At 35.4% G+C, this 12,997-nt stretch overlaps 1 protein-coding gene and 1 pseudogene across 1 annotated transcript; one reads left to right on the top strand and one right to left on the bottom strand.

Annotated features, from left to right (window-relative positions):
• The first annotated feature begins 252 nt into the window (after window positions 1–252).
• On the top strand, window positions 253–3,475 carry LOC108463375 (uncharacterized; annotated as a pseudogene).
• A 2,239-nt stretch (window positions 3,476–5,714) lies between these two features.
• On the bottom strand, window positions 5,715–12,768 carry LOC108464096 (cyclic nucleotide-gated ion channel 17-like). The gene is made up of 7 exons (XM_017764188.2): window positions 12,331–12,768; window positions 11,125–11,701; window positions 10,080–10,292; window positions 9,620–9,921; window positions 7,842–7,953; window positions 7,227–7,463; window positions 5,715–6,782 (listed from the first exon to the last, which is right to left on the bottom strand). Exons 1-7 carry the CDS (start codon window positions 12,357–12,359, stop codon window positions 6,057–6,059), a joined length of 2,196 nt encoding a protein of 731 aa, XP_017619677.1. The 5' UTR covers window positions 12,360–12,768; the 3' UTR covers window positions 5,715–6,056.
• Between the last annotated feature and the right edge of the window lie 229 nt (window positions 12,769–12,997).

Here is a 12,997-nt window from a genome sequence, read left to right as displayed (position 1 = left end):
ATCTTGCACTATTTTCTGCTTTTTTTTTTAATTTCCTGCTTCTCTGTAAGCATATGATATTAGTTCAAACTTCTCTTTCCCCTCTTCCGTGAAGTTTTGACTACAACAGTTTTGTCGTGTTTTTCTGTCTCTCGGGGTCGCCTTGTCTTAATAATTATTCGTAGATTAAAACAGGCACTTTGATTCAACACGCGCAATGTGATTTATAAATTTTGTTTGTACTTTGATTTAATTGGGTAAGTACAATTTTTTATGCAAAAATAATGCCAAGTCAGTTGTATATACAGTTTTACATTATTGCTGCTTTTAGTTTCATGCGTGGTTGCGGAAAGCTTTCCATGAAACAAAAATAGACAGTCAACGGATATGGAGAAATCAGTAGTAACCATTTTGTTTTTCTTTCTGCTGTGTTCGTTTCTGTTTCTGGTCTCTTTGTTGTTTTCAGTTTCTAGCTTCTCTAGTTTTCACGGCTCCAACTTCAATCCCGGCCCAGCCCCTGTCACATTCCACACCAGCCGCTTCCTTCAGTCCTTATTTCCCAGGTAATCTATTACATTTTGTTCTTCATATGATTTATTATTTGATATTCATGCCTACTGTATAAAAATTGTGACATGACAATGGCCCCAAAGACTATATTTTTTTGGGGAAAAAAGGCTTCTTAGTCAGTTTTCGGTGATGTTTTCCTAAAATCTAAATCCTCGGAAGCTTATGTAAATAGTGTAAGTTTCCTTGTTTCTTGAGCGTGTGAGGCGGATGGGACTTGAATCTAGAAAATAGTTTCTTTCTTATAAATTAGAACAATCAATATTAAGCCTTTCATGTATTCGCATTGAACCCCAAAGAAGACCTGAAAGTTATGTGCAGATACACAAAGGGTACAACTTCAAGTCCTGAGAGTTTACATAAGAAGAGACACCTTCCCATCAAAGGGCCGTTGAAAGAGGAGTTCACATTTCCTGCCGGTTCAGCCTCATTCAACAGTTGTCATGCCTCTACCATTGTTGAGGTTGTGCAGTTCAAAATGATCTTGTGTTTTTGTTACTTTGTAGTTTTCAATTGTCCTCATCGTCTCATTATTCGTTTGCTATTAATTTAATACATATGCAGGTTAGTAAATGTCACTTCTTAGTTGCTTATTATGGAGGGACGTCTGAAGGAGCACCTGATGTCAAAATTTGGCTGCAAAAATACAGAGTAATCATTTAATTAACATGATCTTTTATCTTTTACCTTGCTCTTTCTTTATGATTGTATAGAAGAATGGCAATATTTGCGGATAAATGCCCCTCTCCGGCTTGCTCTCAGTCACCCCTGGTCTATTATATTTTGTCTGCTCAGACTATGGTTCCAAGGCCCCTTCCACTTTCTACATGTGCTTCTTACTAGCGTATTGGTGGTTTGATGCTATTTGGATTATTTTAAGAATTTTTATGTGTTTACTAAAAATTTGGCAGGGTGGCTGCTGGTATACACCTATTGTTATGGATGAAGAACCTAATGTTCCAATGTGGAATCCTGTACTATTTAAGCTTCCATCAGATGAGTTGTTATTATTCTATAAAGTAGGCCTGGATGTTCAAAAGTAATTCTCTAAGCTTCAGTTTCTGTTTTTGCTTGCATACATATTTACATAAGTTTGTTAACACCGCTAAGTTTTCTCATTTTATTGCATTATCAAGATCTAGATGAGCTTATTATAGGATTTTCCCTGCATGGATTGGTGTGAATCCTTGCCATGCCATGCCATGACAGATCTGCTGAAAACAACTGAAGCTAAAAGTTTGGCTGGGCGGAGCCTAGAGGCAAGAAATACCAAAAGTTTAGGTCTCCTACATGGTGAAGTGTATAACATATAAGTGACTTGCTGGTGTGATTTAGTTGACCAGAAATATTCAAATATAATGTTATAATTTAGATTCTGTAACCAAAAAATGCTCTTCTGATGAAGATTTCAGTTGTTGAATTTGTTAGTCCAACTTTTGAACATTTAAGATTCAATTTTGAGTAGTGTAGCATTGAAAACGCTGGTTTTTTTTTGTTTCTGGAATATAATTTGACATTCTTCACTTCAGGTATCAAGATTCTACAGCACATGTCATCATGATATGTAACTTTAGTCGCAAGCAATGAATCATTTGCAAAATTTTCTTGCCTTTTTCTCACAGTTGGCTTAGTAAAATCCAGGTGGAGTGGCTGCATGAAACGATCATATGATAAAGGTGTTACTTGGACACAGAGCAGCTTCCTCCAGGCATACTAGGACCATCTAAGAACAAGGTCTGATTATTATGACTATAAGTATGACCTACATTCCAATTTACTGTGGTATGAAAAACTCTTACGTGTTCCATTCCCTCATCTGCAGCCTCTGTTGTTGCGGAATGGGCATTTGCTCTGTGGATCATCGGTGGAGAGTTGGAATTCTTGGGGGGCGTGGGCTGAGGTTGTAATGAGGATTTCAACTACATTAGCAGTTAAGAGTCCTTATTATGTGTTGACAAGTTTTGTATATGGCATGGAACAGGTGACGCCGGATTCTGGAAGAACCTGGAAGAAATATGGCCCTATATATGTTAAAAGCCAAGTCCTCAGTGTGATTCAACCAGTTCCTTACCTAACTGCAAAAGGGAACCTGCGTCTTTTAATGCGATCTTTTAACAACATTAGTAGAGTTTGTATGGCAGAATCATTTGATGGTGGACAGGGTTGGGGTTATGCCATACCTACTGAACTTCCCAACCCAAACTCAGGTTGGTATTAATGGAAAATTTGAACCATTCTGATTTCGATTGTTTACAAAATACCTTCAACATTGTTGATCAGGTATCGACGGGGTGAAGCTGAGAGACGGTCGTCTGTTACTTGCTTATAATACAATCTCAAGGGGTGTACTTAAAGTTTCCCTATCCAAAGATGATGGTGATTCATGGCAGGACAGCTTGACATTGGAAGAAACTCAAGGAATGGAATTCTCATATCCTGCTGTTATCCAGGCTAGCGATGGCTTAGTTCACATCACTTACACTTATAACAGGACCCAGATTAAGGTAACCGAGTAATTGATTCCCTTTTTTCATTTTCACCAGAAGTATAATAGTTCCATTATAATTTTCTATTAATTTTGCCTGAAATCTGTCTTTGCAGCATGTTGTTGTTCAACCGAATTGACCGAATTGACCAAGTGATTTTATTTATATCCTCCGTCAGTCAGAAAAAAACCAATGGTTTAGATAGAGCCCTTGGTATAACCATTTTACTGCTACCTGGATCCCCCTTTTTCATCATTCAAATATCTGTGCTAGTGCCATAGCTTTTGATGGAAAATTGTGATATAAAAAATAAGTCTTTGTGCAGATCCAAAGGCAACAGCATCATTTGAATGCTTTCAAATGTAGGGTGATATCAGTTTGGTTTCATCAAGTTTTTTTGGATTTTTTGAATTGTTAATCATAATTAGCTTAGTTCTCTGTTATTTATTTATTTGTTTATTTATTTTAACAAAATAACATTATTTTATAACTTTTGAATATTATTTGACAAAATTTTAAAGTTTTTTCATAAATATTTCTAAATATAAATATGTTCAAGAAATTTTAAATTATTTCACTATTTTAAATATAAAATAATTACTTTTATTCAATAAAAATTAAAATTAATTATACATTGAATAAAAAATAAAATTCGTAAGCAATAAAATACGAGCGTCTTTTGGCAAAAAAATTTCCGTGCTACATTTTATCGGAGTATTTTTTTTTTTTTGTTTTAATATACTAGTTAGCAATAAAATAATTTTAATTGGTAATATTTAACCACACACATGTCTTGTTTTAAGAAAATAAAAGGAATTTTTTCTTATTTTAAAAATATATATATTTTTTGTACAAAAATTTTTACTCATTCCTATATTATTATACTAATAACCAAATGAGATGTGAAAATAAGGATGAGTTTGGATAGGCGGTGCGTTTACCTGCTATTAGTGTAAAAACAATGGTAGCAGTAAAATTAATTATTGTAGTAATACTATAGCATAAGACAAAAAGTAAAGCTAAACGCACCACACCACACTCAATCGCCCATTCGAACCTACTCTAAATGTGCGTAGAGATTAGGTTCAAAGGGTGTACTAGTCTGAGAGTCCCATTCCCTTCCAAAATCATTGTCTCTCTAGAAGCAATCACTTGATTTTCACACCAAAAGCTTCTCGATATTCAGAATTTGATTCAGATTTGATGCATATTATCAGATGTTTCATCATCACATACTTTTAGGAGACTAGAACACGAGGCGGATTCTGCTGAGATAGTGATCAAATATCCCAAGAAAGCCGTTGTTTAACCTAACCTTTGGGTTTAGGAACAGTAGTCGTCATTGGTATCCATAGACCACTTTGGAACCTACTTCAGACCACTATGAGTTAGGGGCTATTGTTAGACCACACACTGTAATGAGTTCAAAACCTATATGCAGCGAAAATGGCGTAAGACCTAAAATAAATACATACTCAACAAAATGGTAGGCTGGCCTACAATATAAAATCCAAAGAGGTTTCAACCCAAACAAATGGGAATAGGCTCAAGAGTCTTACACATCTTCATCCCAGGCTTAGAGAGCTTTTACATGCGTCACCCTCCTTGCTTCCCCATGAAATAATAAAAGAAGCTCAGTCTTACTAGCTCTGGCAGCTCAATCACTATGCAAAATGAAGCTTCTAATGTCGTTAAAGATGCAAAGAAAACAAACTAATCAATGAGGAACGAAAACAAACTAATCAATGAGGAACGACAGATAAATCCAAGCGGAGACCTGGTCAACTTTGAGTAAACCCTCAAAGTTCTCCAAATACCGAAGGCTGAGGTATTGACCAAGCATCAGAATGTATCTGGAAGTACAAACGCTGGTGCCCTCTAACATATTTTCTACTTTGTACCTCCTGGAGCTTCCATAAGTAATTTTCTAACTATTGGTCACAAATATACCTCAACAATGTAACATATATATGTTTTAAATAAATAACATGTGCATAGCATGAGTCTAAAACTATGTATCTTTCTATATATGTAAACCTTTAATCCTTTTTTTTATGACTTTTTTATTAAAATAACTCAAAAAAATTAATTAATTATTAAAATAATCTATTTTTTTAATTAAATACGAAAATGACCTGAAATCTACAGTAAAAGTTGGTGGAGCCAAATAATATGGCGCCACCTACATGCCACGTCAACTTCCATGAAAAAAAATTAATTTCTAAAAATATGAACTTTAAAAAAGATTTATCATTTTCTAGTGGAGCCAATTAATTTGGCGCCACCAGTCTGACAACCATCCTGTTACTTTTTTTACTTTATTTTTTTTTTACTTTTTTTACTTTTGTCATATTGTTTATTTGTTTATTTATTTATTCATGAAAAAGCTGACGTGACATAGTGGTGCCATATCATTTGGTTCCACCAACTTTTACTCTAAATTTCAGGTCATTTTCATGTTTAATTAAAAAAATGAGTCATTTTGATAATTAATTAAATTTTTTGAGTTATTTTAAAAAAGCCTTCTTTTATAATACTAATAGTAACGGATACCATAACACAATTAGTTTCCTCTTTTAATAAGACCAGAAATTTGGTTTTGATAGTAGGTTTTAGTTCTTTGATCATCTATATATTCAAATCCATTCGTTTATGTTATGATGCGTAAAAATTACAGTCGTGTTAAAACAGAAAATCAGAGTGATGAGGCCCCGATACACGAGGATTAAAATTTTAATATCTCGTATTTTTAAGGCTCGTGGGTTACACGGCTTGCATGCTGAAACCCCACATACACGATAATAAATAAGCAGCTAGTAAGGTTTCAGAGCTAAGCTAAGTTCTTGTGGTCCAAATACAAAGGTTTCGACCCTTAGGGAAATGCTGCTCAAGATCTGGGATTCTAGATCCTGACTTAACCAGAAGGTGGTGCACTGCTCACATGCTATTGTACTTAAAAATGTCTGACCCCCAGTGGAGAAGCTCAGCCAATATATAATTTCTATTATAATGCGTGAAATCAGATCAATCATCATCGGGCTCCGCAGAAAAGTCGGGTTCCTCTGGTTTTTGCAATTTAGGCATCTCAACATCTTTGATTTTTTGAGCTCCTCTCCTAGTGTTTGCTGCAAACCTCGATGCTAATATTGTTACTCCAAGGTTCAGTTTTGCCTGAGAAGGATTGGAGCCTACAATGAAATTCTTCTCTTTCTCCTGCCCCGTCTCATCATCCTCTTTCTCATCCAAAGAAAGTGATTCTGTCATCAGACTGTTCTCCATCATCCTCCTTTTGTACCGACGCCAAGCAGCCTGTATGAAGCAGGCTGCCCATGTCCTCCAATGGTGGGAGTAAAACCGGAAGGTATGCTGTAATTTCTTGCTATGAAGCCGTCTAAATTGGTTTGCTACGAACTTGAGATCTTCAGCACGTAGTGCAAATGCTTCAACCTCAACTAAAGCTCTGACTGTTCTTGTTGAAGAGGGTAAGTTCATGGTGGATTTTGGTAGCAAAGCCCATGCAAGCAGTTCCTCTCCACAAAAATCTCCAGGTCTCAACACAATTGAGTTGAAGAAACCAGTTCGACCACCATTTGTTGTAGAACTCTCTAATCTACCTCTAATAATGAAAAGCATCTCTGTCACAGGGTCACCCTCACGAACAAGATAAGTACCCTCAGTGCTCAAGGACGACACTAGGCGTTCACATATTGCATCAAGCAGCTGATCATCCATTTGGGAGAAGAAAGGAACCTACAAATGAGAACAACTTCAATGAAACTAATTATCATTTAATAAAGAAATGTCACACAGAAGATTGCACAATTCTTATGTATAAACACATTAATGTTTTAGAGTCAAATCTAATATAAATGTCCGCAGCAACATTATTGAGGCTTACATATTAACGTTTGAAGGAAGATTAAACCATTAGAAGGAATTCTTGCAAAATGTAGAGCACGCATGGGTTCTAATTCCACCTAAGAGACAGGTTCCAAGGAAAGACTGTATGGCTAATGAGGTGGATAACCTATGTTAAAACAGAAGAGCCTGGTTTTTAAATTGATAATTATTGACATAAAATACAACATGGACAATCTCCCATCAAGACTGCTTTTCAAGTAGAAACATCTATAATGTAAGTGAATAAGGCTGCTTTGAAACTCAAAAAGAAATTGGTATGGGAAAGCTGCATACACGTCGGACAAGGTCCAAGCATAAGTGTCGTTGAATATCACGACGAAGATCAGCAGGTAAGCCATGCAAGATGGCTTCTTCATTAACTCCCCGAGTTGCAAGCCATTTGTACTGAACAAAACGTCTAACACGATGTCTTAAATCTTCAGGAAGCTGGCGATGGCTCATCCACTCCTCAGTGTCCCTTCGCTTAAGTCTCCATTCCTCTAGTCTCACTGTGAGGGATTGCAAATAAGTCTGTATCAGAAGAACAAATGTAAACTATCAGACTGTATAAAGAACAAACAGAAATAATTGTTTCAATGATGATAAAATGAAGCTTAATGTAGGATATTTCTGAACTACAAGAAACTACTTCCTATTTCATTGTTTCCAATTGGGGGAAGAAAGAAGATATGAACTGCTAAAAAAGACAACTGAAGAAAGATAGTCCCACGAGGTCAAGACAATTTTGACAGAAGAAACTAAGTAATGGAGAGATACAAACACAAAAATCCATTCATGAACACAGCACTAGGATGATAGACAACAAATACCACTTCATTTGAGTTACTAGAAACAGTATATGAAATTTGATTTCGTAAGGCAAAACTCAAGGATGCAGACTTTTTATACCTGCATGTTCCCAATCAAGTGGGCAAACAGAACAAGACCCAGGATAGAAATAAGTATAGCAAATAGGGTCTCCCCAATAAAAGTGCTTGTTGATAAATTCTGGCCATATGAACTGAGACAATAAGAAAATAAAAGGCATGTATTAACATTAGCAAACACAAGAAACTAATTGAATGGCACATGCTATCTTATTAGATCAGCTAAACCAATACTTTTTGTAAAGCAATTTCCTGTAAAAAATATAGAAAAAGGTGCAAATGCTCTACGAACCTTAAGTAGCATTTCATGATATTAGGCATTAAATAACTGACATAATATGGAATGACAAGTTGTTGGCCATCATCAGTTTAAATTTCAATATAGTAACTAGATCCTACAGTATGCCTGTCTTCTACTTCTAAGAGGCACATAAAAAATGCAACCTATTTATTTTGAATGCCATCTATTTCAAATTAGCGTAGAGAAACATAAAATTGATCAGTAGACATCTCAGATACACATCTTAAGGGGAAGGTTTACATCTTTGTGTCAACTATTCCAAGAATAGTATCTCATCAAGCACAATGATAAAAGTGGATAATGCAACATCACAGGCAATATATCGAGGGGATCACTGAAATTGACATAATTTCCTTGATGTGCTACAAATGTCTTTGAGATCGAGTAGCTTCAGTGTCATTAAGCATGTTCCCTTCTAAAGCCAAATGCATATTGCAATATGCCTCCTGCCTCAACATGGTCAGCACAGTCCTGTTAGCCTTCAAAAATGCTAACTGGATATTCCCATGGGCTTGTGTTTCTTTTCTCAAAAAATTTGCTGAAACTGCTCAAATTTTTGGTGCTAAAACTAGAAAGGGAACAAAGGGGGAATCTGTGGACGAGGGGGGGGGGGATTTTCATGGGAACTTATCTCCATATCCATCAAAATTCGGCTAGAATCACAAATATATAGTCCAGTGTACAACTCTTATACTTTGCAGTGATGCAAGGTAATAGACCAAATGGAGAGACAGAAAGAAGGTTTCAAGGAAGAAAGCTGAACTGAAAAAATTATGTTTAACAAGGTATTTCCAATCCCAAATTCATAGATGAACCATGACATTTTCCTTATGGCCATACAAACGAGCATGATATCATAACAAGTAGATGATGTGAAAATAATTTCAAAATAGAACACTTACTAGCATCACTAATATTTCAACTATTTTGGTGGAAAAGATTAAATTAGTTAAAGATACTTTCTCCATGGCCTTTCTTTGAGTTCTTATGGGCAAATTTATCAGTCCAACAACTCAAACATTTCTCATGAGAGTTTCAGAATGGAAGGAATTACCATTTTTACCTTGCATAATCGCTTTATGGCTCACTGCATCTTTAAAGGCAAAAACAGCAAAAGCCCACAAAAATATTGCTGCCAATAAAAATAAACATGCAATTCTACAGAGCTGAACTTCCATATAAGTGCAACAACCATGCAGCAATTGCATCATAACAGTCATTTGATTCCACTTAAAGCATATCTGACTAGACTCTCACAATATTGTCATAATATCACACACAATGTGGGTGGGGAAATTCCATACAGCTACCATATTAGGACACAAACTGTAATTTGTAAGCGAAGCAACAAAATCTACTAATCAAACAGTTTGGTTGCACTCATTAGCCACCAGGAGATTACCCAAAAAAATGCATCAGTATATTCAGAGAATAAAGACAAAGCTAATATGAATTTGAAAATCAATATTATTGTCCGTAAAATTTAAAAAAAATCATACCTAAGTTGCTGTAAGCCCCACCATAAGCAATAGAAATACTTCTCAAGAAAGCCCTTTTTGACGACATTCTTTTTTACTGCACTTTCAAATATGCCATACAGGAAATCAATATCATTGTTGGGGTCACATTGCTTGAACACATCTGTGACTTTTGCCCACGTATTGCGATCAGTACGGCCAAAAGTGTCGCAATCTAAATAGGACAGGTTACATCTGTGAGGAGGAAATTCCTTTTTGCAAATTTTCTTCCAGCATGAAGTATACCTGTCAACAGAGAGCACATACCATGCTGCCCCTACGACCTACATGAATAGGCATTTTTTTTGTGTAAAAACTAGCAGAGGGTAGGAGGAATTAAATGGCGAGAAAAAACCAGGCAGTCATTGTCAAAGAGAGAAAATATACATGTCGACATGAAAGCAAAGCAAAGGCTAATAATAGAAGTAACAAGACAACATACATGACTAGCTAACATGTATAAGAGAAGATTGTAGGCAGCACCCGCCCACGCCGTCTTTGTAACCACTCCAGTTGCTTTAATAATTTGAGAACTTAAAGGAAAAATCAAATACAATCTGGGAATGTACTGAATCAGAACAATTAATGCAAGGGCATTATTTTTATGATCAGTCCGAGGACTTCGTGTTGCTGGAATGATAAACCAGATAACTATCTGCAAAAAAATGATTAAATAGGCTGAGATATCATCTTTTTCATCTTAGTACCTGATGCATTAAACTGAAAATCAGACATGTAACTATTAACCATTTTATCCAAGGATTGGGATGTAGTGACCAGGGTAATTTCAAGATCTAGAATGGTATGTTTTGCAGAGCCTGCTGAGAATTATTACAATAATTAAGAAAAAGGAAACAAGAAATTTATGCTAGAAGCCCGCAAACTTAATAGTGCTTCAATAAAAGGATAGGGGAATACATGGAATTAACCATGACATTTGAATCCAAGGCAAAAGCACCCAACTTCAAAATATCCTTGAATGGCAAAGGGTTAATTGCCATAAATAAATTAAAAAGGGGAGACAACTAAGCTTCTAAACAAATGTAAAATGCACTCACACTCCAAATAAGAATCAAAGTGAGTTAAGAACAACAAAACATTTTACGCTCCATATCTGTTAATTAAGCAAACCAAAATCCTTATGGTCTAGAATGGATGATTACATAACCTTCAAAAATGTATGTTTATGCAAAATGAGTAGAAGTATCCATAATATTTTGAAAACTACGTCATAAGCTAGTTGGTGGATTCTAGAGAGCAGTGTGGGAAACCATAAAACCACAATTAAAATCCAAGACATAGTGCTTCAAGTTCGGAATTGGTGTTATTTACAATCTATTTTACTATAGTCAACGTTGAGTTCGTGTGATAGAGTGGCACAAAATAATTGAGGCAACTAATTTCTTTTTTCTATCGATGATTAAAGTAGGTAACTAATTTTTATGACAGGCCTTTTCAGAACGAGAATTGCTTATTAGAACAAATACCTGAGGAAGAGGAAGTGTTGCAATGAAATCAATGAAGAAATCAGATCTAAGATACCTCCGTGCAATCTTCTTAGGGTCCATTACAAGTTCACCCCTTCCAAACACTCTAGTTGATGAGTTTGGTGCAACATAACCTGTTCTAAATTTTATGATTATGTGCAGCAAATAAAAAATATCGGCAACAGTTCGAAAGCAGGTAACAACAATTCGCAAGTTTGTATCTGTCTTTACGCATGAGGTCTTTGCATCCCCTCCAACGGCAGGAAAATAAAAATACAATGGGTCGATGAAAAGTGCCACCAAACATGAAATAATGAAAACCCAGTTCCATTGCAATACAATCTCACTGCCAGGATCAAGAATTCTCTTGTACCAAAGTGCATTATCCTGTGGCAAAACCTTTGACCGTCCAATTTTCCCCATTTCAGGAAGTCTATTTCTTCCTCCATCCATTCCAATCTCCGGTTTTAGCACTGAAGAAAATGAAATCTTGTACCCAGAAGATGACTTCTCAAGGAATGATGGGTCATTCTTTCCCCATGGTGTTTCTTTATGTCGTTTTCCATCAGAGTAGAACCTAGAAACAAACAAGTTCCACCACAAACTAGTCAATAAGAAGCATTTCATAACAATTCAGTTTGACAAAACCTTTCTTCTCAGTTTTCGTTCATGCTTAGTACAACAATATAGGAGAATCATCTGGAATGTTCATTTATTTCCAAAATTTTCACTTAAATGACCAAGTCCATTCAAAGGATAAGTCTCTTTAGCTTTCTTTTTTAAATGGAATTTATGTTTTACTATGATCTACTCCCGAGAAATTGAAAACCAAATATATTAATTCCACTTGAATAAAAGTTCTAACTTCAAGCAAAAAGATAACGCCCAAATGTAAAAGTTTCTTCACTACATTGAACATGGCCAAAATATTTTTCAATAACATTCCTCATTTCAATCTCCTCCAGTGACACCCAAACAAGAAAAATATTACCCAATTCATCCATATCAATTCATAAAGGTCCTAGTTATTATTAAAATTCCAGCTTACTGTAGTCCCTAATGGAAAATCCAAAGCTGCCAGAACTTTCCAAGCTACCAAACAGCACCTTTTTTACAAAAGATAAACTGCCCAGAAATAAATGTTATATGGGAAACAAAGCTAGCAACGAACAGTAAACATAATAAAAAAATTAGCATACGACTCACCTGACAAGCTTGTCCTTCTTCAACTCCATTACCAGCAAGAAGCAGAAGAAGAAAACGCTGTAATCCGATCTCCAAAACCCTAAACAAACATACCCCAAAAAACAAAACTTAGATTATTAATACTTCTATCTTCCCTTGAATCTGAGGTTTGTTGAAACTGCAAGAAAAAGAAAGCTAATGGGTCATGAGAAAACATAAAGAATTATAAATATTGTTGCTGTGTTTCATGGGTGGAATGGCAAATTGGTAGAGTCACGAGTCGTTCTTTTTGTTTAGATATTCTAACATCTTTGTTTCCTTTTTAATATTTTACTGTTACATTTTGGACGCTATCGGTTAGGAAGAAAGACGACCATAAGTCAATAAATATCGGTTGACTACAAACAAAGCAGCCCAGCCCCAAACTCTAAAGTGAAAGTTTCAACATTTTTAAACGTTTTAAGCTTACACTAAACAGACTGTTGCAAGTAAAGAAAAAAAAAAGTCAGTTTGTTTTTTCTTTTCTTTTCTTTTCCTTTTGTCTTTTTGCGAATTAATATTTTCTTCCCATTGAAATAGTTGATTTTCTTTATTTATTACTTTTTTGTTTGTTTGTTTGTTGAATTTCAAACATTTCTCCTCCTCTCTTTTAAATCTCTTTTAAACAACAAGGGGGTGCTTCTGGTTC

The sequence above is a fragment of the Gossypium arboreum genome, chromosome 4 (assembly GCF_025698485.1).
Source record: "Gossypium arboreum isolate Shixiya-1 chromosome 4, ASM2569848v2, whole genome shotgun sequence".
NCBI lineage: Eukaryota > Viridiplantae > Streptophyta > Magnoliopsida > Malvales > Malvaceae > Gossypium > Gossypium arboreum.
Note: the sequence above shows the minus strand (reverse complement) of the source record. Positions and strands in the feature narration are given on the sequence as shown.